The following is a 27,487-nucleotide window of genomic DNA, read 5'->3' as shown; positions in this document are numbered from 1 at the left end:
TACTGTATTTTGATTGGATCAGCGCTTAACCACTTGAGGACCTAGCCTTTCCCCCCCTTAAGGACCAGCGCTGTATTTTCAGATCTGTGCTGGGTGGGCTCTACAGCCCCCAGCACAGATCAGCTGGCATGCAGAGCGATCAGATCGCCCCTTTTTTCCCCCCCTAGGGGATGGTGTGCTGGGGGGGGGGGGGGGGGTCTGATCGCTTCTGCATGCTGTGGGTGTTGCGGGGCGGGGGGCACTTCAAAGCCCCCCTCCCCAGCAAAATTCCCTCCTCCCTCTCCTACCCCTCCGGTGATCGGGGCTGCACAGGACGCTATCAGTCCTGTGCAGCCAGTGACAGGCTGTCCCATGTCACATGGCGGCGATCCCCGGCCGCTGATTGGCCGGGGATCGCCCATCTGCCTTACGGCGCTGCTGCGCAGCAGCGCCGTACAATGTAAAGAAAGCAGATTTCCGCTTGTGTTTACATTTAGCCTGCGAGCCGCGATCGGCGGCCCGCAGGCTATTCACGGAGCCCCCCGCCGTGAATTGACAGGAAGCAGCCGAGCTCCTGATTAATTAGCCTGCAGCCGGCGACTTGCGTCGCTGGTCCTGCAGCTGCCACTTTGCCGACGCGCGTTATGAGTGCGCGGCCGGCAAGTGGTTAAACTACATAAAAGTGGTAAGATTGAACAACCAAGATTGTATGGTTTTTTGAGTCTTATGCTAGGTACACTGAGATTTTCTGGCAGATTTATTGTCCGATCTATTAATTCTAATATGTCTGATCTGATTTCTGAGCATTTTCTGATCGATTTCCTATTGAAGTGAACAGAAAATAGTCAGAAATCGACCGGAAAATGATCAGAAAGCAGATCGGACATGTTGGAAATCAGACAGTAAATCTGCCAAAAAATCTCAGTGTGTACCAGGCATTACGTTTGTCCTTAATGGCTGGCCAATCAATTTGGCCTCACATCAGGTGATCTAGCATCCACCTCTATATTGGATCAGAGACCAGGATAGAAAACATACATATTGAGGAGATGTGCCACTCATTCACTATAAAAATGCAGTGGGAAGTTACCTACCAGGCTTAAAGTTTTAGTAAACAGCTGGTTGGAGGGAACTTTAAGGCCACAGCTAAACCAAGTCATCCCATCTTGCAACAATCCTGTGACAATCTGCAATCTAGTTAAAACCAGCAGACATTTGAGAATATAAAACTATTTATTGAACACTGCTCACCAGTATTTACACTGAAGTAAACAATATACAGTCAGGAACCATTCCACATACTAAAAAGTTTTCCAAGCCGTTTGCATTAAAGCAGAACCTGGTACTACTAACCTATGGTAATGGAAGAAAAGCATTAACATGCACATCATGAAGGGTACAAAACAATTGCAAGTTTGCATTAGATGCTCAGACTTCAGTTTCATTAGAGATTTATAAAAAGCCCAGAGAGCAAATACATTTATGTATCAAAAGCTCTTCAGGCCATGTACACTGTGGGGCCACATTCAGTCGAATTACTGCGTGGTTATTTCAGAAAAATACTAAACACAGAACCTTAAGTAAATTCGAGTGGCCAAAAAAAAAAAGTCAATAAAAAAAAAAATCTACAACAGCAAGAGTTTTATTGCGCTTCATCCTCTGGACATGAGTGCCATGTTAGTCTCTCTTCATAGAATGCAATTACAACCTGTGGACATTTCACGTTTGCTTCTTTAGCTGGAACCAAATCTGCTTCATCAGAGTCTTTCCTGTAACAAATAAAATTTGCAAAGTTATCCTAAACATCCACTTAAACATTTTACACTTGCACCAATGATACACTATGTGTTAATGCACACTAAACTAGAAAGGGACAGGCCACAACTCATTCCCAGGTAGATTACTGGGATTTAAAATGTAACCAAGAAAAAAAAAAAAAAAATGAAAACAGGGATCCTTACCTGGGGCCTCCACCAGGCCCTTCAAATCATGTGTGCTCCCATCTCCCACTGGGAGCATTCTGCACAGTACTACTGAGTCAGTATAGAATACTCCTGGCCACGGGAGCTCAACTAGGCATGTGACTGACAAATTTACTGGCCCTGTCAGAGAATTGGGGGTGGGGAGGAAGAGCCTGAAGGCTGACAGGACCAGGTGATTAATAAAGCTGGCAATTGTTAGAGATAGGCAAATTGGGCACTTTGATGAATTCCTTGCTCAATGTTTCAAAATTATCTTAGGGGCCAAATATAGCAGACTAGACCATTTTACAGAATTAAGTCCTACATTGATGAGGAAAAATTTAGGATAGGGCAAAGCTGGCAAGAAACCCATTTTAAATGTACTCGAGCAAAATAAGCTTTTAATATAAAAAATGTCCCACCACACCCCCAAGTGCAAATTACCCGATACAGACCTCCCATCATTGTGTGGTCCTGCTTTGTTGTGGCAGCCTTTTGGACAAAGGTTAAGCCCAGAGGACAGCATGGGAAGCTTCCCTTGTATGTGTCTGTACTAAAGAGTATTGCCTCCCACAACACTACATTTTACAGTTTTCCAACTCAAAGCAAAAAAGTTAAGCCCAAGGCACATTGATTGTGTACATGTGCAGAATCTACATATAGATTCAATGTCTGAAGTAAATATATGGCTTAGAAGAAAACAAACCTACCATATACACAGCCCACATTCAGTGGCTACAACTCAAGCAGGGATTATAGCTTGAAATTTTTCTTTCTGCAATCTTCAACATGCAATCTCCATCTCTCCATCTTTCATAAGCATGCACAGCAATAAGGTCCCATTTCACATGGAGATTTGACCAAACGAAATTAACACCTCTTAACCATACCTTCTGAAGAGGTCTGGTGTAGCTAGATGTTCCATGCCATGACACCTGCAACCAGTTGTGTTGGTATGACAGCTCATCCATGTACTGAGTGAATGGCAACCTCCATGGCAATTTAAAAAACCTTAATATGTAAAAAAAGTTAAAAAAAAAAAAACGATACTTCACTCAGGGGGCAGAATCCTCTGGTTCTAAAGGCTTTCCTTCATCCTATGCAGCACCGATCCGGCACTGCCTCCCTCAAACTGCAGCAGACAATATGTATACCCCAATCTGGGCTCCAGCGCAGTACCAGCTTCCCCCTTGGGCTCCGGCAGAAAAAGCAGAGCCAGATTGGGTTTGCGCTACTGCAAAGACAGGAGACACCTGAGAAGTAGAATGGAACCAATCGGGCTTGGTTATTTCCACTAGAGCTCAAAGGGGAAGCTGGTACTGCACCCACGCTGGAGCCCAAATTGGTAAATATTGCTGCGCACTGAAGCCCCCTACTGCGCCAGCTGACAAGCTTGTCAGCAGATTTACAAGGTATGCCAATGAAGTGTGTTCCCCTGGATGAACTGCAGTGCGCAGTAGTAAAATGCTTGGGAACAAGTTCTGTCCATTTGGACTGCACCAAGCTGCAGTGAATTGGCACCAGAACTGCCCCCCACCCCCCAAACCAGCCTATGAGAAAAGTGGGATAGCATTTTGAGGTTAAACTTTAGCTGATCAAACAACGTCAGAATAAAGGGTCATCTCAGTAGCAGGGCTGTGGAGTAACGTGGAGTCAGAGTCGGGCAATTTTGGGTGTCTGCAGTCGGGAAAAAAAATGCACCGACTCCTAATGAATTTGTAACTAATTAAAATTGAAAATTTGATAAAATGTTCTATTTCTCAGATAATAGTCATTAAAAATAATGTATATATACAGTAATAGCTGTGCTTAGTCCACAAAAATGAAATAAACCAATCAAAATGAGTTACTTGTGCGGCTTCAATAAAGCAGCCCCCGTATTTTTAAGGTCAGATATACATATCTGATTGTGACTGTATATATGATGTGTACACAGGAAACTCCTACTAAACATCTATGCTGCAAGAATAAAGCCTGATGTGTAGCTGTGTCACTAAGATGGAAATAATTCTGCGTTGATGCTGATTTATGCAAATGTATGCACTCCCTTTGCTCATGAAATCAAATTTGATACATTGTTAAAATTTGGTTTGGTGACTACAAATTAAAGGGTACCTGAGACGGATGAAAAGTAAAGTTTTATACATACCTGGGGCTTCCTCCAGCCCCCTTCAGGCCAATCAGTCCCTCGCTGTCCACCACCTGGATCTTCTGCTATGAGTCCAGGTACTTGAGCCAGTCTGGCATAGTCTATTCACTTGAAAGTAGCAAAACTGTAGCACTTAGCACTACTATTCTGCGCAGGTGATTTTACTGCAATTAGTGCAGAAAAAAAAAAAGTGACTGGACACTCGCGATTCCTGATTGCGATCAGCGCTTGTTTAAGCAATGTACTACGAATGCTTGAGAATCATGGCAAACTGTTGCAGGTAAGAAGCTTTGCAATTGCTGTCAATCGCAAAACGCCCACGATCGGCAGCAATTGCGGCAGAGCGAGATCGCTGCCATAGTTATTGTGCTAGAGCTTTAAAAAGTGGTAGCGTGTAGGCTATCGCCGAATAATTGCCGTAGTGTGAATGGGCCCTTAACACTTTTCATAGGAGGGATTTAAATACAGCCACACTTACCCAACACTTCCTGAATATACAATATACCCTAGCCAGCCATGTGTTAAAAAGTATACTTTAGGTAGGGTATATCAAGCAAGGTTGCCAAAATCAGCATCTAAAGGAACACTGCCTGGGAAGCAGCATCTGGGCTCCAGAGAATTCCTAGCTCTGTGGCACAATAAGGCATGTCTCCTTTTTCACGAGAGAATCAGACAACTTACCATTTCATAAGGAACATAAGCTCCCCACTGCTGTCTGTAGCTCCAATTATCCTCTCTGGATCCAGGCCTCTGGAAAATCCTCTGGGTTTATCAACCTACAAGACAGCAATATTAGCAGAGTGCAGGGACAGCACATGACAAAGCTCTGAAATGTCACTATACAGATTTTACTGCTCCGTTGTAATCACTGTTCCATTATTAGGATTTCTTGGTAATCCAATGTACTGGATACCCCTATTAAATATATCATCTAATGCTAGGTACACACCATACAATTGTGTTAGATGGCTCGATAATTTCCGACATGTCCGATCTTATTCTCAATTGTTTTTCGAATTGATTTCTCAGAAGTGAATGGAAATGGATAAGAAAAGATAACAGAATCAAATTAGAAATCGAACGAACAGAAAATAGACCACAAAAATGCATCGTGTGTACCCAGCATTAAAGTGTACCCAAGCAAACGCTCAGGTACACAACCCAAGATACTTGCCTAAATAGAGGGAAGCCTCAATCCTATTGACTCCTCTGCTGGTCTGCTGTCCCCAGTCGCTGAGTACCCCCCCCCCCCCCCCCCCCCCCCGATCATACAATGCGTGGCCATTATTGCGGAAGAGGAGCTGTGCTGCCAGGACGGGGCTGTGCTTAGCTTCAGGGGCACTGTGGACCACAGAAGGGATCCTGAGGCTTACCTCGCTGAGGGGTGGTTATTTTGAACCCAAATCTCTTTAAAAAAAAGGAACTGGATGTGAGGAATACAGAAGCTGCCTGCCATCTTCATTCCCTTATGTTATAAACAATGCCTTTTTGCCTGGATGTTGAGCCACAAACCAATATACATGCAAACCCTGAGTCAGATCAGAATCAAGCATCTGATTGGCAGGATTATTCTAGGCCAGTGACTTAATGTAGTAGAAGAGAATCAGCACATAAGTTAGGCAACTAGCATTGTTTAGAGAATGAAGATGGCAGCCACTACATTCCTGTGTACACAGGAAATCTCAAAAGAAAGGTAGGTAAAAGAGGGACTTCATCTGAAGCCATCAGTTTTAAATGGAGTAAGGGAAGGGTTAAAACAACCCAGATTTTTACTGCTGTGCGTTTCCTTGATCTATTACCTTAAGATACAAAAAATGGAAACTCTGCAGGAAGAAATCACATCTTTCAGTTCTCACCATGATCCAGTGGATATTTCTCTGCAATTTCTGTTGACATTTGGAAACTTAAGTCATTGTCTTGCAAGATGTCACATGACCAGGAAGTAAGCTAAGCAATATGCCCAATAGGGAAGGACCTCTTATGCTGGATACACGGTTCATTCCCGCACTCGATTCCCGTTGATTCGTTGATGTCCGACATGTCCGATTTGTGTGTGGATCATTAGGTCGCTTTGCCATACTTTACATGGCAATCTACCTAAAAATCATCGAAAGGCGCTCGGAAATGTTTGGAATAATAGATTCGTCGGGAATAGAGCGGCGCATTCGATGCGGGAACGAACCGTGTGTATTCAGCATTAGATTTAAATTCAATATGCTAGGATGGATCATTTTAAACAAGCCAAGACAAACTGCCCTCCTTTAAAAGCAGAGTGTGCCAACTCTTTACAGACTGGCCCCTCCATTCCCTAGTCAGCCAATAATGTCACATACCGATTCTCGTTTCTTCTTTGCCTTGCTGTCTTCAGATTCACTGTCTGAAATTGACTTCCTTTTAGCTTCTGCTGGTTTTTCTTTGCCAGCCTTCTGAGAGTTCAAAAAGGCTTCAATTAATTCTGGACAATCCAAGTTTTCTTCTGGCTCCCAAGTATTGTCTGCACTGCAATATTTAACAAACTATGTTACCAATTGTAAGAACAGATTATGCACAGCTTCAAACATTCCCTATAATGGAAATCATATAGCAGACAATAGTTGCAATTACTCAGGTTCTGTACAGAAGATAGTGTGTCATGTTTTGCAGGACAAGCAAATGTTTATAAAAATTTTGACTTGATAAGCAACATCCTGCAATACCAGCACAGTACACATACACCACCACAACTGAGCTGATAATTTGTTGACACTACTACAGGATTGTACATAACCCAGGTGTCGTGACGGTTTAATGTCACTTTACAAAATCGTCAAAGGCGGCAAAAGTAATGGTCATTGATAAAAACCTTGTAAAGCCACACAAAGAAAGGCAAGCAAACACTCAATTTGTATGCAATAACCCTCATCTCCACCTGCCAAAAGTGCAGGTTTTACTGTATACAGAAATCAAAGAAATTCAATAAAGGTTTTTGGATCAAACCAAGTTTCCATTCATTCTTAGAGAATTTGCTTACATACACCAGTGCTTTGGATTAAAAACATTTCCAGAATTATGCTTGTTCACAAACCAAGGTTCCGCTGTAAAGATATATTTGCTTTAAAAATAAATGGATTATACAGCATTATGCAGACTAGGAACTCTTGTGATGCAGCACTTCAGCTCAGGGGGTGAATATGCAAATCACACCTTTGTCTCTGAAAGCTAACAGCTATATGCAGTCACCCATGATCATAGACTCAAAAGTTCAGAGAAATTCTGTCCCAACTCCAGTCCTCAAGGGCCGAAGTTCCTTTTAGCACAGCTCAAATTGATAGAACTGAATGAGGAAAGGTGTGGTTCAAGTACAGCAAAAGCCCATTAACGTAAACTTCAAAGGAGCTGGCCAAGTGGTTTACCAATTCAGAACAGAATACATACATTGTAGGTTCATACAGTTGAACAGTTCTGGAAAGACATTTAAAAATGAAAATTTAGCTTCTTAAACCCAGGAAAAAAAAAAAAAAAAAGTTAAAAATTTGCATATGAGCCATTGTCTGGCTGTGTTGCAGAATCTTCAGTGAACTGCAGCTGTAATTCTCATGGGGCCGTGAGGTATGTTGCCAACTCTATCACTCTGCGTCCCTCTCCGTAAAGAGGAACAACTCAACCAGGGCACAGAGTTCAGTAAGTGGTTACCCAAAGCAAATTGCAAGATTCTGTTTGGGAAGACAAATCTTAATTAGGTTGTGGCTCAAACCTACACAGCTCTCAACTCAGCTGCTATTGTAAATTGATTCTGCGCAACTTAATTTCCAATATGTCCGCATAACTGCAATGAAAACCTCATATGTAGAAATGTTTCCCATCGCTTGCAACCCATCATGCATTTGTCCAATCACTGTCATAAGCAAGAAGGTACCTACTCTTCACAAATAAAATACAGTACATGTGCACAATGCTGAGATCATAGCTGAATCATGTCTATTATCTCATGTCCGTACTTAGCTTAACTGCTTTGGGACCGCTGCATGTTGCTGTCTAAGCCTGATGTGGTGTGGTTTTAACACCAACAGTTCCTGAGCATGGGACAGTGTAGTGTGTCCCCACTGGCACAGATATCCGCTGTCTAGAGACAGCAGAGTTCCATGCATCAGTCAGGGCTGGAGATGCAGTTGCATCTGATCACAGATTGGCTCAAAGTGATCAGGAAATGGGAGAGAAAAAAAATCCACTTACCTGGGGCTTTCCCAAGCCTCCTGCAGCAGTCCTGTGCCGGTCCTTTGGTCTCCCTCCGCGAAGTTTCGTTTTTGGCCGACTGCCAGTCTTCGGTCAAAGCGTCTTCTTCCACATTCCCCGCCGTAAAGGGTGTCCCGCGGACGCTCTTTACGATGGGGAATGTGGAAGAAGAGGACGCTTTGACCGAGGACGACTGTCAGTCGGCCAAAAACGAAACTTAGCCGCGGAGGGAGACCGAAGGACCGGCACAGGAGGCTTGGGAAAGCCCCAAGCAAGTGAATTTTTTTTGAGAGGGATGTGGAAGCTGCCATGTTCCCTTTTAAATGATACCAGTTGCCTGGCAGCCATGCTGATTTAAATGGCTGCAGTAGTTATCTGAACACCAAAACCAAGCATGCAGCTGATCTTGTCAGATCTGAAAATAATGTCAGAAGCACCTGATCTGCTGCATGCTTGTTCAGGGTCTATGGCTAAAAATATTAGCGGCAGAGGATCAGCAGGGCAGCCAGGCAACTGGTATTGCTTTAAAAGGAAAAATGGCAGCCTCCATATACCTCTCACTAAAGAAAGAGACCAGGGCCTTTAGTCTTAAAGTGGATCCGAGAAACTTACTCAGTCTGGGCAGGAGGAGGTTACTAGCCATAGATTTCAGAGGCAGAGGCGAGGAGGGAGCAGGAGAGGAGAGCTGAGGGCTGGAGATGCAGTTGCAGCTTGCCAGTGTGTAATGTGACAAACAAAACATGGCCACTGTCGTATCACAGGAACACAACATGAAACTGTTGAAGCTGTTCGCAGCTAGATTTGCTTAACTTTAGATAAGATAAATAGCCAAGTTACTTGTAATAGTTTTTCATCTCGGATTCAATTTAAATCTGTTTAAGATCCACAAGTGGCACCATTATCAGCATCATAAAGGTGCCCATACACTCGTCAGATTGGCAGCAGACAGATAAGAAATGCATCTGATGATCTATCTGATGCGTTTTTAGAACATTTTTTACCAGGATAGAATTCCAATAGATTTCAGTTTGAAATCTGTTGAAATTCGATCTGATGGCATTTTTTTGCCATCAGATTTCCATTAAGGCCAATGCAAACTGATAAGCAATCTCATCAGATCGACCTAAATTTTCCACCCTGCTAGTTCGATGGAAATCCATCGAAATCGATCGAAATCGGCCGTCGATCGGTCGATTGACCAACCGATTTGCGATCGATCGATCGATCGATCGCGATCGATCGGTCGGCCAGAAAATCGGCTGAGTGTATGGGCTGCTTAAGTCTGCATCACTCCAACTGCAAGTTCCATTAGCTCTGGAAAGTACCAGAAATTTGTCATCCATTGTTACTTTAATTTCCTGTTAACCTTCATTTACTTAGTTAACGCTATGGCTTTCCAAGATCTTCTCTCAGACTATAAAGCTACATATAGCAGCATTTAACTCTGCCAGAGTGATCAATTAAGACTGTCTGGCAAGAATCCAGCATGTGCACAGAAACTCCACCCAGATATCACCTAAAGATCCAGCATGTCAGATCTTTAGCGACAGAGCTTCCCCCAAATGCACGTTTCTCCCACTCCCCCCACCTTCCAGAAGTGACCCTGTAGTAGGCAGAGTCCTCTCCTCCCCACAATAGCAACTGGCCAGTGACCGTAAATATGTACATATGCTGCCCTGAACTGTTGCTTGAGGGATAGAGTCAATTCCCTGCCAGGCGACAGTCCTCATACATGAGTACAAGGCTTTAGAAACTGGGACACCCAGTCTATTTGACTAGGCTACAGAGTCATAGCCAGGGTCCATTAGTGCCGGCCAAGTACCATTTGACAACATTCTATAGGATATGTAGTTGATGTAGAAAAAAAAAAATATATAGGAAACAGACAACCACACTAAGTTTTTTAAAAATCTTTATGAATTTCAAAAGCTGCCAACTTACTCTGTGAATCCTTTCCATTTTAGGTAATATTCGACCTTGCCATTTACAACACGCCTGTCCAGCACTTTTTCTACTACAAATTCTTCAGGTTCTGCCTCTTCCACTTTCTTGCCCTTTCCATTCTGCTTCTTCCCCATTTTCTGCAAGATGAAAGTAGATGAACAAATTAGAACTCACTTCAAGCATGAAATGGATTTATAAAAACACAAACACTAAAATAAGCTGTTCTGATGGCATCTTAAAGTGAACCTGAAGTGAGGAAACTGTTAGACACTCCCCTATGTAAAGGGAAGGCTTTGGATACAATAGAGCCTCCCCAGGCCTCTCCCCATCATTCTACTGCTGTCCAGTTACTTTACACTGTGAGGACTCCTTGGTAGGCCCTCGTGCAGGCAGTACAGATCCCCTCTTCAGACCTGCTCAGAGACACTAGTACTTCTGCAGCCTGCATGAGGAGTCTCAAAGTGGCATTTCAAGCTGCAGGTGAAAAAACGTCAGGGGACAGCGGTGGAACAGGATGGAGAGATGACCAAGAAGGCTCTGGAGCCTCACCACTACGAGTGTATCTAACTTTCTGGCCCACTTCAGGTATACTTTAAAATGCTAAAGCTTTACAAGCCTGGTTTTAAATAAAGCATAAATATACTTGGATAAGTGAACTTGTGTGATATGCAGTTATGCCCAAAGCCCAACCAGCAAACACTACAGCAGCAAATTTCATTGCAAATTGCTTGCAGTTCAGAAATAGGCCAACCCAAATCTATAGCAACAGATCAGCCCAATTTCAAGCTAAATTCAAAGGGGGTGAGGAAATAACAATTAGGAAAGTCAGTGTCATGTATACATACCACCAGCTGCCAAGCCACACATGGTATAGTTACTTCAATAAAGGCGAGGCAGGAAATGAAACATGAACAAGGCAAGCAGAAAATAGATACATATTACAGTTAGAGGCTGATATTTGTAGGGCAGTCAAAAAAAAATAAAAATAAAAAAAAAAGTAAATATCACATTAAGGTCACTTATCAAAAGTATACCATTTATCACCCATCACCAGTTAAACTCAGAATTTGTGACAGTTATTCATGGTCATTGCTACAATGTAACTATATGAATATTCAGGAGCATTATGCTGGGAACACACATGCAACTTCTGGTCTGATTGACAGGAATGAGATACTCATTTCTGACCTGTCCAATCTGATAAAGAGATTGATTTTGTAAAGTGTATAGGAAAAAAATGATCCTTTTATTGAGCAGGAGCAGGTTGGACATATACACACAATACAACTTCCCCTCAGATTACCCATCGATCGGACAGGAAATTGCATTGTGTGTTCCCAGCATAACACTAGGCCCTGATTAACAGAAGGTATAGTACAATCACAGCAATAACTGACCTTACTGTTTACCTTCTCAGATAAAATAAGGAAGTGGAAAGGTCTGCTGAGATTGAATTCCACAAAGGGAAAATAAAAAATAAATCTGCATAGAATCCATTAAAGGACTTACAAGGCCAATAACAAAATTGAAGTAACTGCATCATGTTTAAAGCGGAATATAACCCTGCATTTCAACTTTGCTCTAAAACATTATTTACAGCATATTATATGCAAAAAGCATTTTTTTTAGTAGACCAGCATTGGAAGGGTTAAACAGAGGTTTTAAGTTCCGTGCAGACGTTCAGATAGTTACATTCTATTTAGTTAGATGTATCTATTGATAAACAGTTACACACTCTTTGGCTGTCCTCCAAGCTCCTTCTCAGTGAGAGAGATGAGTCACAATAAACACTTAGATACTTATTTGTAAACAAAAAGTATCTAACTGAAGTTCGGATGCGTCTGCAAAAATCTCCAGGGACTTTAAAGCCCTGTGTAACCCTTCCAATGCTGGTCTAGTAAAAAAAAAAATGCTGGTTGCATATAATATACTGTAAATAATGTTTTAGAGCAAAGTTAAAATGCAGGGTTATATTCCGCTTTAAATGCACAGAGGACGCCATCCACGCAGTTCCGTCGGGTCCAGTTCCGCAGTGCAATCGCCCCGTGCCGCTCCCGACCCCACAGCCCAGGCTCTCCTGCCTCTCCTAATATGGCCGCGGCTGCACAGTCCACATAGACACGAGTGCGGCTGCGCAGCTCTAGGGCTTCCCCCAATCCACACACAGGAGACAGCCTGTAGTGTGGATGGGGGGCCCTACAGCTGCGCAGCCGCACTCACATCTATGTGGACTGCGCAGCCACGGCCAGCTCTGGCAGCCATATTAGGAGAGCCCGACCTGGGCTGTGGGGTCGGGAGCAGCGTGGATGGTGTCCTCTGTACATTTAAACATGATGCAGGTACTTCACTTTTTTTATGTTTTTGGCCTCGCAAGTCCTTTAAGGTGTACCTAGACAATGTAACTCCAGCTATGATCTGCTCTTAGAGATCACTTTCAGTGGCAAAGGGAAAAGTGATCTTTAAGAGCACTTTGTCAAAGCTCATCCGCACTGCACAGGCAAGCTTGTACCTGCACACTAGCACAGAGGTGAACAGGCTTAACTTTTCCACCGAGGCCGAGTGGCTTTGGGCTACTGCAGACGAGCTTTGTGAAACTTTAGGGTTCCCAATGCTGGAACAAAGGCATAAGAAGTACCATCCGTAGGATCCAGAAGCATCCCTCTCCCATGGCAAGTATCCACATTTTTCCTCTAAGAATGACAGATTTACTGTACATTTTTGTATAAACAATGTATATTTAGGGGAAACACTTAACCTCCCCTACACCTAATACTACCAGTCCCTTGCTGCACATTACCTCCTACCAGCTGTAAAGTCTGGCACCTGAAATTATTCACAAGATGCTGCTATAAACATAGTAGTGTATGTGGTGCCCAAATTACCAGGCACCACCCAAGTTACCTGCCTCAGTATCCCAGACTAATCTGCTGGCATTAAGGTACTCATACATGTGATTTATTGTAGATCAAATAAACCTTAAATGTCTAATAGCAATGCCTTGCACCATTCAAGACTAGATTAGATCTCCGATATTGAATCCAATATCAATTAGGCCACCAGTGCTGTCTGGTGCCTGATCTAACAAAGCTATGCAGGTATTGATACCATTCCACCAGTAATACATTTGCCAATATGTGGCATATCAGATAAGGGATAAATATCTTCCAGATATCAAATCACCAGTTTGCACCATTATATACACAAGATTTCAATCACAGTTTGTCTATCTGGCAGATCAGAGCTGGTGGAGGCATGCAGTTAAATCTATGCAGCTAAAACATGGCTTGCAACACTAGACCCCTTCTGCCAGAACCCATGCTGCTAATATTTCCCCCCCCTTGAATAGCTATAAAATGACAAGGGACTCTGGAATTCTCCTTCTCTGTAGAGTTCCATCCCAGACTTTCCCTTGTTAGCAGGGTATCCCTGTTTTGGGCAAGAATGCTCGGTTACCCTGCTGGCAAATCCTGACATTTTCTCCACACTGTCACAAATCTGTATTTAACTCATGCCCGTTAATTATGCATTTAATGCCTGGCGCACATCGTGCACTTTCCCATCACATCCAGCAGGTCTGATCAATTTTGTATGCAAGTGACTGGAACAACGGTCATAAACCTCATTAGACCTGTGGGAAATTACTGACTCGATCCACTGATCTGACGGGAAATTGCAGGCAGTGTACCAGGCAAAGTGAAGCTTCACCCATTTTTGAATAAAAGGGTTAGAAAAAGTAATGCTGTGTCACCTGAGGACACCCCCCCCCCCCTTGCTTCTGAGGTCATTGGGGACATTAGTGAATGGGGTCGCTCTCCAAAAGGGTTAAAAGACAGCACTATAACCAGTTTCTAGCCTTTACCTTTCCCAACCAATAATAAAAATATGCATACAACATTTTAAACTCGAAGAAAAAGAAAAAAAAAAACATTGTTAATGGAAGAAATGATGCAGCATTAAGCAATTGTAGGGAATAGGGATCACCCATTATTCTGCTTGTTCACTTATCTAGTCTAGGGGGAACACTAAAAATCTTGCTGCTAAGCCATCTGCTACAGTGTATAGGGACTTTAAAATCTCATGCTCTGTGTCCATTGCATTACAACAGAATACACATCACACTGACCATTGTGAGCACAGGAAGATGCAACGCTATGCCACACTGACACTGATAGGGGCTTCGAACAGTCGCTTCTTACAATGTACCACATCAGCTGCGGTGGAGCAATATGCCAGGCATTACAATACATATAAAAATACACATACACCTAAGATGGGCAGCTATTACATTAACTGATTCTGCCAGGACATGTGAAGCCCCACACCTTTACACAATTACCTTTTGAGGAGACAGTACAGACTAGCATGCCCAAACGCAGTGTCATTTCAGGAGACGGCTATAATCTGGCGCACAAATGGCTAAGTGGCACGTGAAGAATTTAGATGGCTCAGCTGCAGCTTCCTACAGATTGGTGGATTCTGCTGTACATTGCCTGCTATGCATTGTCTAGACACCCCTTACTTGTACACCCATCTCCCTGGACCACATCACTTAACACAGCTTAAACATTGAGAGAAATATATAACTTTACTACCTGCTTCTCCATTCTGTCCTGCATTTAAATACCTATCTGGTGACCTTATGGTTCTGCAGCGCTATGTAGTCCTGTGTATGAAAGATAAGCCTTATTACATGCATGCTTTTATCTTATATTAAAACAGTTAGCTGGAAATGTGTGTTCTATTAAACACATTCTCCCCATTATGTGATTGTTCAGATGATTAATGCTAGCAGAGGGATATCTGGGCACTGGTTGTAACAGTCTCATTAGGCCATCAATACCATCAAATCCCCATTACAGATATGCCAACCAACACAACCACAGCACACCATGCTCACTACTAGGTTTTCTTCCAATCAACTCTAGTGGTCAGATTTACATGCCTTTAAGTTAAATGGATTCACTCAGTACTCACATTCTACTACTCAATTACTATTATAAGCAGCATATTTTGTACACAGAGGAATTCATGTTAACAGATAGGAAAAGTCTTCCTGTCCACAACCACTGGTAATTCCTTCCACCATGCCTCTAGGTCACAATGCTCAAAATATGTGGAGTATGGAACACGTGTAGCATAAGCAAAAGGTTCTGATCATTACTACAGAAGGATGTGCAGGACGACTCTAGACCAGTAGCAATGAACTGGTATAGAATCACTAGCATAGGCAGCATAACCTGCAATTTTCATGATGCAGAAATGCACCAAATGTGACAGCCCATGTTAATAGCAAATCCTGCAAGAGAAAAAAAAAACTACCACATGGGATTCCCATTGCAGATAGTCAGCTGACGTGTGGAAAACAAATCCTAGGCTCAGTTCACACTGTGCTTAAAGGGAAGATCCGAGGGGAAAAAAAAAAAAAAAAGTTCTACCAGATAATTACTGCACCTGAGTGGGTGGAAAAGTGGAGGTTAGCTTACCCAGCAGCAGTCTTTAACACATACCAATTCATGGTCACGCGACTACCATGCTTCCTTTAACCCAGAAGGATAAAGCATGGTAGTCACATGACCGTGAATTGGAACACAGCATGGGACGCATTAAAGAAGACGGCAGCTGGGTAATTTAACCCTCCCTCACCCACCCAGGTGCAGTAGTTAGCATTTGGATGCGAATGATTGAATCAATTCAGAATCCATTTAGAGCTCATACCTGCCCCTTTGTTGCAGATGCCGCCCTCGTCAGGTCTGCATTTACTGCGCCTGCGTGAACACAGCTCATGATCGTGCTCCGTGTCTGGAGCGTTCTATGCAGGTGCAGTTCTGCGCAGAACTTTCCAGACCACATGTGTGATCATGAGCAGCATGCTCCTGTAGAACGGAGGGGACCCTGGGACAAAAGCTGCAGCGAGGGACATAGCTGTCAGGGGCTGGAGGCCCCAGGTAAATAGAACACCTCTCGGATTTTCCCTTTAAGTAGCAATGCGATTGTAGTACAGAATCCTGCCGCTCCAGCAGTCCAAGGCAGCTTCTGCCACAGCAGTGGATCAGCCAAGGCCATTGTTCTCTTCACCTTGTGTGCTCCATCATATGCTGCACCATCAGCCCTTCCATAGCAACAGAAAGCGTCGCAACCCTGCAGGCTAGTGACATAGCACAGAACTCAGCCATAAACTATCACCTGAGAAAGAAGACTCCTGGCTCTGCAGGTGAAAGTCCATGTATGCATGAGGTTTTAACCTTTTAGTAGCCCCACCTGAGTCATCTTGTTTGAAATAACTTGGGAGAGGCCAGTGTCAGCTAGATACGCTCAGGCTCCCTAAAGCAGAGGGCACATGGAGCTATTTGACTTTTACCTGCTCTGGATACAGTAATGCAGAGCTCCTCCAGGCCCTAATCACATGATATGGGACAGGGACCCATAGGAGGATGTCAGTGGGGAAGAAGGAGAGTGTCCAGAGCAAGAAAATATCAAATTGCTCCATGCACCTGCTGTGTGGCACCGCAGCACCAAAAATAAAAGCCAAAAGGTTAACATGGTCCTCAATTCACTAAGCAGTTTAGACTAGTCTAGATTGTTTTAGTCTACTGATGGTTTGGTGTAATGTTGTAGACCTCTTTTTAGACCTGGTCTAACATTCAGTAATTACACAATTCTCAAAGGCAAACGAGTAACCACGCCCACTTTTTCTGACAGATCAGATGAGCTGATTTCTGTAGGTAAAGTAATTCTGTGAGGTATTTTAGATGTGAGGATAGAACCTTTTGTATTATGCAGGGGAGAGCTCAAAGGAGAAGGATGTCAGTCATAGCTACTTGTTTGTGAATTACATCTTTTGATAATTTCCCCTGCTTTACCCACCTAACAAATGGTTTAGACAAGGTCTAAAACATTTAGTAATTAGTGAATTCCCCTTTGATGTAACTGACCAAACCATCAGTAGACTAGTCTAAACTGCTTAGTGAATTGAGGCCATTGTGCTTGTGTGAGTTTCTCCCATTAAGGACAGCAAACATCAAAGGCATTGTTCATTTAGATTTGTGCAGTGTCACCTGAATAATCTCCCAAACAAATCTGGGATATTGAATCCCAAGAAACACTGTTGCTCTTTTTCATGTCATTTGGCATGTTTTTAATCAATTGCCAACTCCACTATAAATCATTTAAGCATTTTAGTCTGTCTGTATGAAACTTAAAGAACAACTGACATGAGGTATATGGAGGCTGCCATATTTAATTCCTTTTCAACAATACACGTTGCCTGGCAGCCCTGCTGATCTATTTCACTGCAGTAGTGTGAAACACATGAAACAAGCGTGCAGCTGATCTTGTCAGATTGGACAAAGTCAGAAACCTGAAATGCATATGCTTGTTCAGGCAGGGTCTGTGGCTAAGTATTAGAGGCAGAGGATCAGCAGGACAGCCAGGCAACTAGTACTTGATTAAACAGGAATATATAGGCCGCCCCCATATCCCTCTTACTTCAGGTTTCCTTTTCAGTGCATCTGTAAAAAAAAAAAAGTTAGGAGTTAGGGCATAACGCACGCGGGAGCTGGCAGAGATTAGAATATGCATCCAAATCCCTGTAGCAAACAGATGTCAAACAAGGCTCATTGGCTGAATGAGGCCCTCCTTGCCATTTTATGTGGCCTTCCAGTTTCAAACATGCATCACTAAGCAGTAAAGCAGTGACCATACACTGCCTTCCCACTCAGAAGCACACCAATGACTGTTTCTGGTTGAAACATTGACAGTAAATATTAAATTGCTCCACTGCGCTAATCTGCAGAAGAGGAGGAGCTGGAACCCTGCAGTTGCTATAGTCACCACTTCATTTGAGACTGTTCATTAAATGTTAAAAAAAAATTAAACAGTATGGCTCACAGACTACTAAGTTTTAGATTTTGGCTTTTCCATGATAGAGCGACACCCCTGCTGTAGCCTTGCCATGCACAGCTACAGGATTTGGATGGGTGAAAAAAAACTGCTGCATGCCATCCAGAATCGCACTGTCATGCAATTTGGGCAGCATGCTATTGCTGTAATAGGCCGCATTTCCCCATTCAACTGATTCAGGGAAACGCTGCAAATCCCACTCAAGTGAAAATAGCCCCTTATAGAAGAGTATTAAGAAATGTTGCAAGTAATTTGGGTGCCATCACAGCCTGCAATTTTTTTATTTTTTTTTTACATTGTGCGACAGACTTACACCCAATAGGAGGTAATGTGCAGCAAGAAATGGTTAGTGTTTGGCAGAAGGGGAGGTTAGTGTTCTGCTGGGTATACTGAAATTTTCTGGCCGATTTACTGTCAGATTGATTATTTCCAGCATGGCCAATCTGCTTTCCAGGGCTGTGGAGTCGAGGCAATTTTGGGTGACTGGAGTCGGGGAAAAAAAAAAAAAAAAAAAAAAAAAAAAAAAAATGCACCGACTGACTCCTAATGAATTTATACTAATTAAAATAGAATATATGATAAAATGTTCTCTTTCTCAGATAATAGTCATAAATAATTTCTACACAGGGCTGTGGAGTCGGTAGGCCTGAACGATTTTAGGAAAAGATTGAATCGCACGATTTCTGTCAGAAATTGCGATTTCGATTCGATTCACGATTTTATTCAAATCAAGCTTTAGACCAACCAGACCAAGGCGAGAGTCATCGAGGGGCGGCGGGGAGATTATCATGTCGCCTATCCCTTGTTTCCCCTTGCGGCACTTATTATGGGGGGGTATGAGTCATGTCACAGAGGCGGTCGGGACAATTAATATTAGGAATGGGGTAGGTATGGTAAAGGTAAGCAGTGGGGGTGGGATGGGTGTTACGCTGATACACACGCACACACTTAATTCTCCATCTCAGAGCACTCACACTTTATCTTGCAGTACTCACTGATACACAGTTATCCACACTCACTAATACACACACTTCATCTTGCAGCACTCACTGATAGTTACACACATCCTGCAGTACACACACACTTATCCACTCACTGATACACACACATCCTGCAGCACACATTGAAATGCACACACATACTTATCCACACACACTGACTGAAAGACACAGTCACGCACTTCAGTCTTGCCTACAGCTCCATCTCCCCCACGCTGTGCAGATAGATCCATGTGCTCTCTCCTGTGCTTCCTGACAACTTCTGGAAGGGGGGGGGGGGAGGAGGGAGGGAATTTCTTCTCTGCTCTCTGCTACATGCTGAGCTGCTTTGTAATGCGGAGGAAAAGTCAGACCAGACAATAGCTTTTGTCTCGCTGTGGTCTGCACATCAGTGGAGCAAATGAGTGCCTATTAGTTTTAGTGCCTATATCAGCTTCACAGAAGGAGCGAGCGAGAGACTGTGGGCGGAGTCTGCCGCCCGCCCAGCTGAGCTGACGATAAAGCTAGGAGGAGTGACAGAGAGCAAGAGCCTGCCGCTGCTGGGATCTGCTGATGACAGGAGGAGGAGGAAGAGAAGGTGGCATTAACTACACAGAAGTATAGAGATACTGAGCTGCCGCGGGGAGTGAGAGCCGCCGCTTTTTGTACACAGACATTTGTACATGCTGCGCTGCTGCTACTGTACAGCAAGAGGGAGCAGTACAACAAATATCGGCAAAAATCGACACTTTGGCGATCACGGAATCGTCACTTCCGTGATCGCGATTTCGATACAAAAACGATAAATCGTTCAGGCCTAGGAGTCGGTACAAAAATCCACCGACTCCGACCCCTCAGTTTAGGATTCCTCCGACTCCTAATTTGCATATTACAATCTTATCGATTGAATGTATGTAACATGAAATTCGTCTCTTAACTGCCAACGCTTAGGAATTTTAAAAGACAACTGAAGTGAGAAGGATATGGAGACTGCCATATTTATTCCCTTTAGTCATAGACTAAAACTAGTCCTTGGTAAGAGTACTTGTAAAATGTACAGGCCGGAACAACCAACATCTATCAGGCCCTAGGCAATGTAACTGTGGGTACATGTAAGAGTGATGTGCAGGTACTCTGCAGGGGAATAAGGAGATTCTTCCTCTATTACACATTCTTCATGCACAATCTGAACCAGGTTTATGGGTGATTGAACACAGAGGTGTTGTCTATGTGCACAACATTCTCAGTGGATTCCCTGCAGCTCTGTGGAGAGTGCATATGTAGAGTATAGTACTACTGTGTAACAAAGTAAACCTGAGACAGATGAAATTAAAGTTTTATACATACCTGGGGCTTCCCAGTACACATCATACATACAGTCACAATCAGATGTGTATATCTGACTTTAAAAATACGGGGACTGCTTTATTGAAGCAGCACAAGTAACTAATTTTGATTGGTTCATTTCATTTTTGTGGACTAAGCACAGCTATTACTGTATGTATAAATTATTTATGATGACTATTATCTGAGAAATAGAACATTTTATCATACTTTCTATTTTAATTACAGTTTAAAGTCATTAGGAGTTGGAGTGTGCATTTTTTTCCCCCGACTCCAGGCACCCAAAATTGCCCCGACTCCAACTCCACAGCCCTGTTTATACATACAGTAATAGCTGTGCTTAGTCCACAAAAATGAAATAAATCAAAATTAGTTACTTGTGCTGCTTCAATAAAGCAGTCCTCGTATTTTTAAAGTCAGATATACACATCTGATTGTATATATGATGTGTACACAGGAATCTCATATATACACTAAACATCTATGCTGTAAATATAAAGCCCGATGTGTAGCCGTGTCACTAATAGAGATGGTCAATGAGATGGAAATAATTCTGCGTTGATTCTGATTTATGCAAATGTACGCACGCTAATTAAATAAAATAATTTGATACGTTAAAATTTGGTTTGGTGACTACGAATTAAATGGTACAGAAGGATGAAGAGAAAAAGTTTGATACATACCTGGGGCTTCTTCCATCCCCCTTCAGGCTAATCAGTCCCTCAACTGTCCACCACCAGCTAGATCTTCTGCTATGAGTCCTGGTAATTCAGCCAGTTAGCGCAGTCCGGCCGCATGCCGCTTCCACAGCTAGGAGCGTTCTGCATCTGCACAATAGTGCTGCGCAGGTGTAGTACACTCCCGGCGGCGGCATGTGTGCATGCGCACTACGCCAGACTGGCTCAAGTACCTGGATTCATAGAAGATCCAGGTGGTGGAGGAGGACAGCGAGGGACTGCTTAGCCTGAAGGGGGCTGGATGAAGCCCCAGGTATGTATAACAAAAAAAAAATATATAATTTCATCTGTCTCAGGTTCTTTGTTACACAATAGTATTATACTCTACATAGGCAATCCCCACAGAGCTGCAGGGAATCCACTGAGAATGTTGTGCACATTGAACAGAGAGGTGTTATCTGTCACCCATAAACCTTGTTCAGATTGTGCATGAAGAATGTAATAGAGGAAGAATCTCCTCATTCCCCTGCAGAGTACCTGCACATCATTCTTACATGTACCCACAGTTACAATGCCTAGGGCCTGCTAGATGTTCTTTGTTCCGGCCTGTACCTTTTACAAGTACTCTTACCAAGGACTAGTTTTAGTCTATGACTTAAGGGAACAAACATGGCAGTCTCCATATCCTCACTTCAGTTGTCTTAAAATTCCTAAGCGTTGGCAGTTAAGAGACGAATTTCATGTTACATACTTTCAATTAACAAGATTGTAATATGCAAATTAGAGGAGTCGGAGTCAAGGAGTCTGAGTGGGTGGAATCCTAAACTGAGGAGTCGGTGGATTTTTGTACCGACTCCACAGCCCTGCTGCTTTCCGAGCTATTTTCTATTGAAGTGACAGGAAATCGGAAAGCAGATCAGACATGTTGGAAATCGATCTGATAGCAAATAGGCCAGAAAAATCAGTGTGTACCCAGCATAAGGCGTAGGTAGAGGGAGTGTTCACGTGAGAGGTCTGTTAAGTGTTCGAATATCGGTAATACTGCTGATTTTCTTCACCCGATGCATAAAATTCCGAATGTCCCTAAATGGATGCACAAGGAGACTGGGGGAGGGGGGGGGGGAATAAGTGGAGAGAGCAATGCGAATTTTAAGAGTTGACTGTTCAATAATCAGCCAGATGCAATGTGTGGGACAAGCTGTAAAATGTATGATACTATTTTGCTTATAAAGTCTATATAGGTCTAAATGTACACAGCATGTATGGAACTAGCAACAAGATGTACAGTGTTGGCTGCACACAATGAACCCTTTCAATTGTAAGCCAGTGAGGGTATGTTCTCACCCCCCCCCCCCCCACCACCACCACCTTCCTGTGCAAACATACCTGTACACATTTGGTTTTTAAACCACACAAACTATATACATGCATTTTGTAGTTGTGACACTGCATTTTCAACTGTACTGTGTATTAGCCACCGTTTCATAGTCTGCACTGCATCACTGAAGATGTTGGCACTTTACAAATGAACAAATATAGCTGGTTGTACCTCTTACATGGTCCGGGAATTTTATGCACTTGAGTGAAGTCTGGGGATTTTAAAGTTTTTTAATAAAAGCTAACGATTTTTCCTTTTGGTTCTGCACAGTGAAATCACTACATAATCGCTTTATATGAGTGATTTTGCAGAAATCCTATACTTAGTATTGGAGTGCAATCAGTCCAAAAATGCAGCAGGACCCACAATAGCAATTTGCAGAAATCATAATCAATCCTGTGGAAATACCGCCATTGACTTTCATTAGCCTGACACTTTCCCTGTGGGTCCCAGCCCCAAGAACTAATCTGGGCAGCACAGTGGCAGAGTGGTTAGCACTCTCACTGGATCCCCAGTTTGAATCCCAGCCAGATCAACATCTGCAAGGAGTTTGTATATTATCCCCATGTCTGCGTGGGTTCCAGATAAGTTAATTGGCTCTTCCCTAAATTGGCCCTAGACTATGATACATGCACTACATGATACATACATGGACAAGACTATTGTAGGGATTAGATTATGCACCCTTGAGGGACAGTTAGTGACAATACAATACTATGTACAGTGCTGTGTAATATGTCAGCAGCTCTATATAAATACTTATTCTGCATGCCATTTACTCACTGTAAGGCCTATTTCCATTGGGTGCCACGTCCATTTCCAAATTGGATACAGCACCCGTGCTACTACAAAGCTGCAACACTATAGCCATGCATGGATTTCAAATACATGCTACAGAAAACTACAGTATGCTGACCAGAATCGCACCAGCATGTGATTTGGATGGTAAGCCTACTGTGAATAGTTTCCCTGTCCAGCTCATTTGCAGGAAACTATTTGCCTAAAGCTTGGTTCACGTGGACAGTTCTGCAACAGTAAGCAGCCATGGTGCTAATCGCTTAAACACTGTCCATTCAAATTAATGGACAGCCCTCGGTGCCATCGCTTACAGCCAATACAGTTTGAGCAAACGCCACATTTTGATCCAAATTTGCATCATCTGCCGGTGCTTTGCCAATCTTGACTGTTTAAAGCCAGGCTTCCTAGTCCCCCTGTGGGGGATGAAAAACAAAGCACGTCAGGACATGCCACAGAAAACCAATGCTTTTCTGCATGCTTACAGAAAAAGCTTTCGCAACAAGACTCCAGCTGGCTAGTTCAGACATCCATCTGAACCAGGCCTTAACGGTTAAAGTGGATCTGAACTCTTGCACAGAACTGAAGGAAACCAGAAACGCACCATGTATTTAGATAAATTAGCCTGTCTAATTACAAGTTGTAATTTGATCTCTCCCCTGTCACCTGACTGCCACAGCAAATAAGTTAATTTTAAAGCACAGGATGTTAATATGTCTGCTTACATGAAACCAGGAAGTAGAAACAGATTTGTCTCAGGATTTGTATCAGTTGTAACAAAGCACATCTTTTAAAGCAGAGAGAAAGTTCTGAGTTCTGGTCCACTTTAATAACCAAGGGCTATTAATGGTAGCTTCTTTACAGGCACAAAACCAAAACAGCAGCATAACTGTATAGCTTAAAAAATAAAAATCAGAGATCAAGTCTCCTGTGTGGCTGTAAAGAGTGTGGCTGCTATTATGCACACCACAGAGTCAAACCTTGTATAAAAAAAAAAAACTAAAAAGTCCTTTTAGGATGGTCTACTGCAGGGGTGCCCATTAGGTAGATCACAAAGGCCTTCTTGGTAGATCCCAACCACACATTTTCCATTATGTATATACAAGTGTGCTCCTAAAATTATACATAGGTAGATCATTTTGACTTTGCTATTAGCTCACAAAGGCAAAAAAGTATGGGCACCCCTGGTCTAATAATTTCACACCAGAATCACTATCAAGGGAGTAAGTTCATTTATGAACAGGTTTTAGACCCCATGCAAAAAGTCCTGGGAGTCAAATCTCAACCTGATTTGAGCCAATGTTATAATACTAACCACTGTGCTGCCACTACAGCTGACTGTACACGGAATACATAGGAAGCGGCTGCGCAGGGCACAATAGACTTGTTGCGATGCACATGGGGTTGGTTGTGCAGGGGAAGACTGTACCCGATGAACATGCTGCTTATAATGTGTAAGAGAGCGGCTCCATTCAGAGCACAGAGAGGCGGCTATACGTGGCTGGATGCTGCCTATAGCTCACATCGTTACCCCCCTACAGCTGCTTTACAACCATGCACCCCCCCCAGCAGTCATAAAGAAGTGCGGCTTGCTGGAACTAGTAGTGCCGCAGTCCCCACATTGCCCCGGCCTACAAAGGAGTCACCGCCCGCCTCTCAGCAGAATCCCTCCTCAGTCTATGGCTGCCTCCCCCACCATTCCGCCACACACACAGCACACATTCACACTCAAGCACGCTGCTGCAGCCACCGCCATCTCTCCCGCAGCGGATACAATTACCTCTCCGGTCTGCACGCCGCGGCCGCTGCTCCAAGCTCTCCTCTCTGTACACCCGCCGCACACTGCGTCACTCAGCGCGCGAGGGGGAGGTGCCTGATGACGCGCCAGAACAATGGGCTCTCCCTGCATTCTGGCGGGCATTTTACTGGCGCGAAGCTTATTAACCCGTTCTCTTCTCACTCTCATCCGCTCCAGTCAGCCCGGGGCGGGGGGAGAACTGCCTACCTGCATTTTGCTCATTTCACACAATGGCCTGGCCAAGCTCTCTCCACCGCAAGAAGCCTTCGTCGAGAGTTTGGAAACAATTGGCATTTTATAGGCTGCGCGCACACGTGACGCGCAATGAGCGGATGGGGCAATGCTCCCCACGTGTGTGATTGTTTCTTACGCTATCTTGTCATAACGGTGTACAGATAGCGCAGGTAGCAGATACTGCCAATCTTTCACCTTCAGGCTAAACGAGATATGTATACAGTGGGCTCATTTCACCCTTGTAAAAATGTAATGTAAGGTAATCTACCTCAGGTAAATTACCTCACATAAATGTACATTTTTTAAAATGGCCCTCAAACGCTTGTACAATTGTCTATGAGAAGGTTCATACCAGCGCGGGTCGTGCACTGTCCGTTCAGTAAAGCGGTGTCTGGACCATTTTTGAGGCGAATCCGCCTCAATGGAAAGTATAGGAGAAACGGAAAACGCTCACAAAATCGCTTTGTGTAGCGATTACGGTCGGGGTTTTAGGAATAAATACATTATATTTATTATTTTCTGGGTCAAAGAGTTCACTTCCTGACTTGAGTGAATTACAAAACCGCTTGGAAAAACACTTAGAAAACCGCTAAGCACAAAAACGAATCGCCCACCCAAGCCCTGGGAATCGGAAAAAAATATGCATCAAAAACCGCCCAACGCTAACAGCCACGCAAACGAAACACAATGTGAACAAGGCCTCAAGGGCTTTCCACGGGCTTGTTTTGTTTTTGACCAAATTGCATTGCCGGTGTAATGAAAAATATTGCAACCTATAATATCTTGCAACTTAAAAGGACTGTACCCTCTTACAGCTTAAAGTGTTGTGATTGGGTAAATAGTGTGGGCACTATAACAACCTATTGTTACAGACTACCCAGCAAGCTCATGGTGAACCAGAACTGGAGTGTGTAAGGGGCTACAATGGACCAAAAAGCCCTCTTACTAAAATGCTATATGGAAAACAAAAAAGGTGCTTTCTTAAAACAGAAAGTATTTGCAATATTTCAGGTTGGAGTTAGCTCTGAGATTTCTCCCAGTGCATCACTGCTGGAATTTTTATTACTATTGGAAACCTTGCCGTTTGAGAGGGTGCTGTCCCCCAATCACATTACTGGAATTTCCCTATGAAGTTTCCTGCTGGGCCCCTTAAAGTAGATTAGCGCCGAAAAGGGCATACAGTGTGGGCGTTGTGGTGTGTCATAACAGATGCACTGTAACATGGGATGTCGCACTGCGATGTAAAACCTATGTAACGTTCACAATGCATCCAGTTTGATGTGTGGACTCCCAACACACTGCATGCAGTGAGTTACCGCAAAATGTGCACGTTAACAGTCAGTGAAGCATACCTTTCAGAATCAAAATTATTTCACCAAGTACTACGAGGGTTGTACCTGGAATTGGTTTTGGCACAACAGGGTCGGTGGTAGTACAGTAAAAACAGAATGGTGCATTAAGCATACAGTAGGTATACAAAGCATAGATAGAAGGATATGTAAAAGATGGACTCGAAAACTTGATGGATTTGTTGAAGGTAAGAGGCAGAAGCAGCGGTGGTAGGAGCATCGATGCCAAGGACTTGGTTCCCTGTGTGTCAGAGTGGAAGCTGCTGCTGGAGCCAGAAATCCAAGTCACGTGGCCAGGATCAGCTGAGAAACCATGTGGTGAGCCACCGAGTGAGTGTGGGCGGACCACACCAGGTAGATGTTGGCAAGGGATCCAGGGGATTAGGGGGTGGAAAGAGTATTTAGGTGCCGGAGCATCCCAGTGCCATCTTTATGCATGAAAAAGCTGGCAGAGCTAGTGACTAGTCCCAGAAACTAGTGGCTATGCTTCACTGTATGCGATGCAACATGCACATAACATGCGGTGTGACTTTTCCATTCTATTGCTGCTTTTACAGGGAACGCAATGCCCACAGTGAACATAGCCCAAGGGCCTGGGCACCCCAATGCTTTGCGGTTTTCTGAAAAGAATGTGAAAGTGCAAGGACAAAAGCAATGCATAGAAAGCACTGTTTGATGGGCACAGTAAAGCATTTCACAACAATGCGCTGTAACCAAGCAATTGTAAACATTTTAAAGCAAATCTGTAGCAAATTAAAAATAAAAAGTTTGATACGGACCTATGGAGCGGC

General features: G+C 43.5%; 1 protein-coding gene across 3 annotated transcripts; it reads right to left on the bottom strand.

Moving 5' to 3' along the window:
• Positions 1–1,193: 1,193 nt before the first annotated feature.
• Positions 1,194–25,341, bottom strand: CBX3 (chromobox 3). Of its 3 annotated transcripts, XM_068236047.1 has the most exons (6): positions 25,096–25,184; positions 14,838–14,908; positions 10,243–10,382; positions 6,423–6,588; positions 4,771–4,865; positions 1,194–1,748 (listed from the first exon to the last, which is right to left on the bottom strand). In XM_068236047.1, the coding sequence occupies exons 2-6, from the start codon at positions 14,859–14,861 to the stop codon at positions 1,622–1,624; spliced, it is 552 nt and encodes a 183-aa protein (XP_068092148.1). In that variant the 5' UTR covers positions 14,862–14,908; positions 25,096–25,184; the 3' UTR covers positions 1,194–1,621. The 3 variants fall into 3 exon arrangements, with proteins under 3 accessions (XP_068092148.1, XP_068092147.1, XP_068092149.1); XM_068236046.1 differs by lacking the exons at positions 14,838–14,908; positions 25,096–25,184 and adding an exon at positions 25,321–25,341; XM_068236048.1 differs by lacking the exon at positions 14,838–14,908 and having other exon boundaries at positions 25,096–25,179.
• Positions 25,342–27,487: the final 2,146 nt, after the last annotated feature.

The sequence above is a fragment of the Hyperolius riggenbachi genome, chromosome 5, assembly GCF_040937935.1.
Source record: "Hyperolius riggenbachi isolate aHypRig1 chromosome 5, aHypRig1.pri, whole genome shotgun sequence".
Lineage (NCBI taxonomy): Eukaryota > Metazoa > Chordata > Amphibia > Anura > Hyperoliidae > Hyperolius > Hyperolius riggenbachi.
The sequence above is the reverse complement of the archived record's forward strand: the minus strand, read 5'-3'. Positions and strand labels throughout refer to the sequence as shown.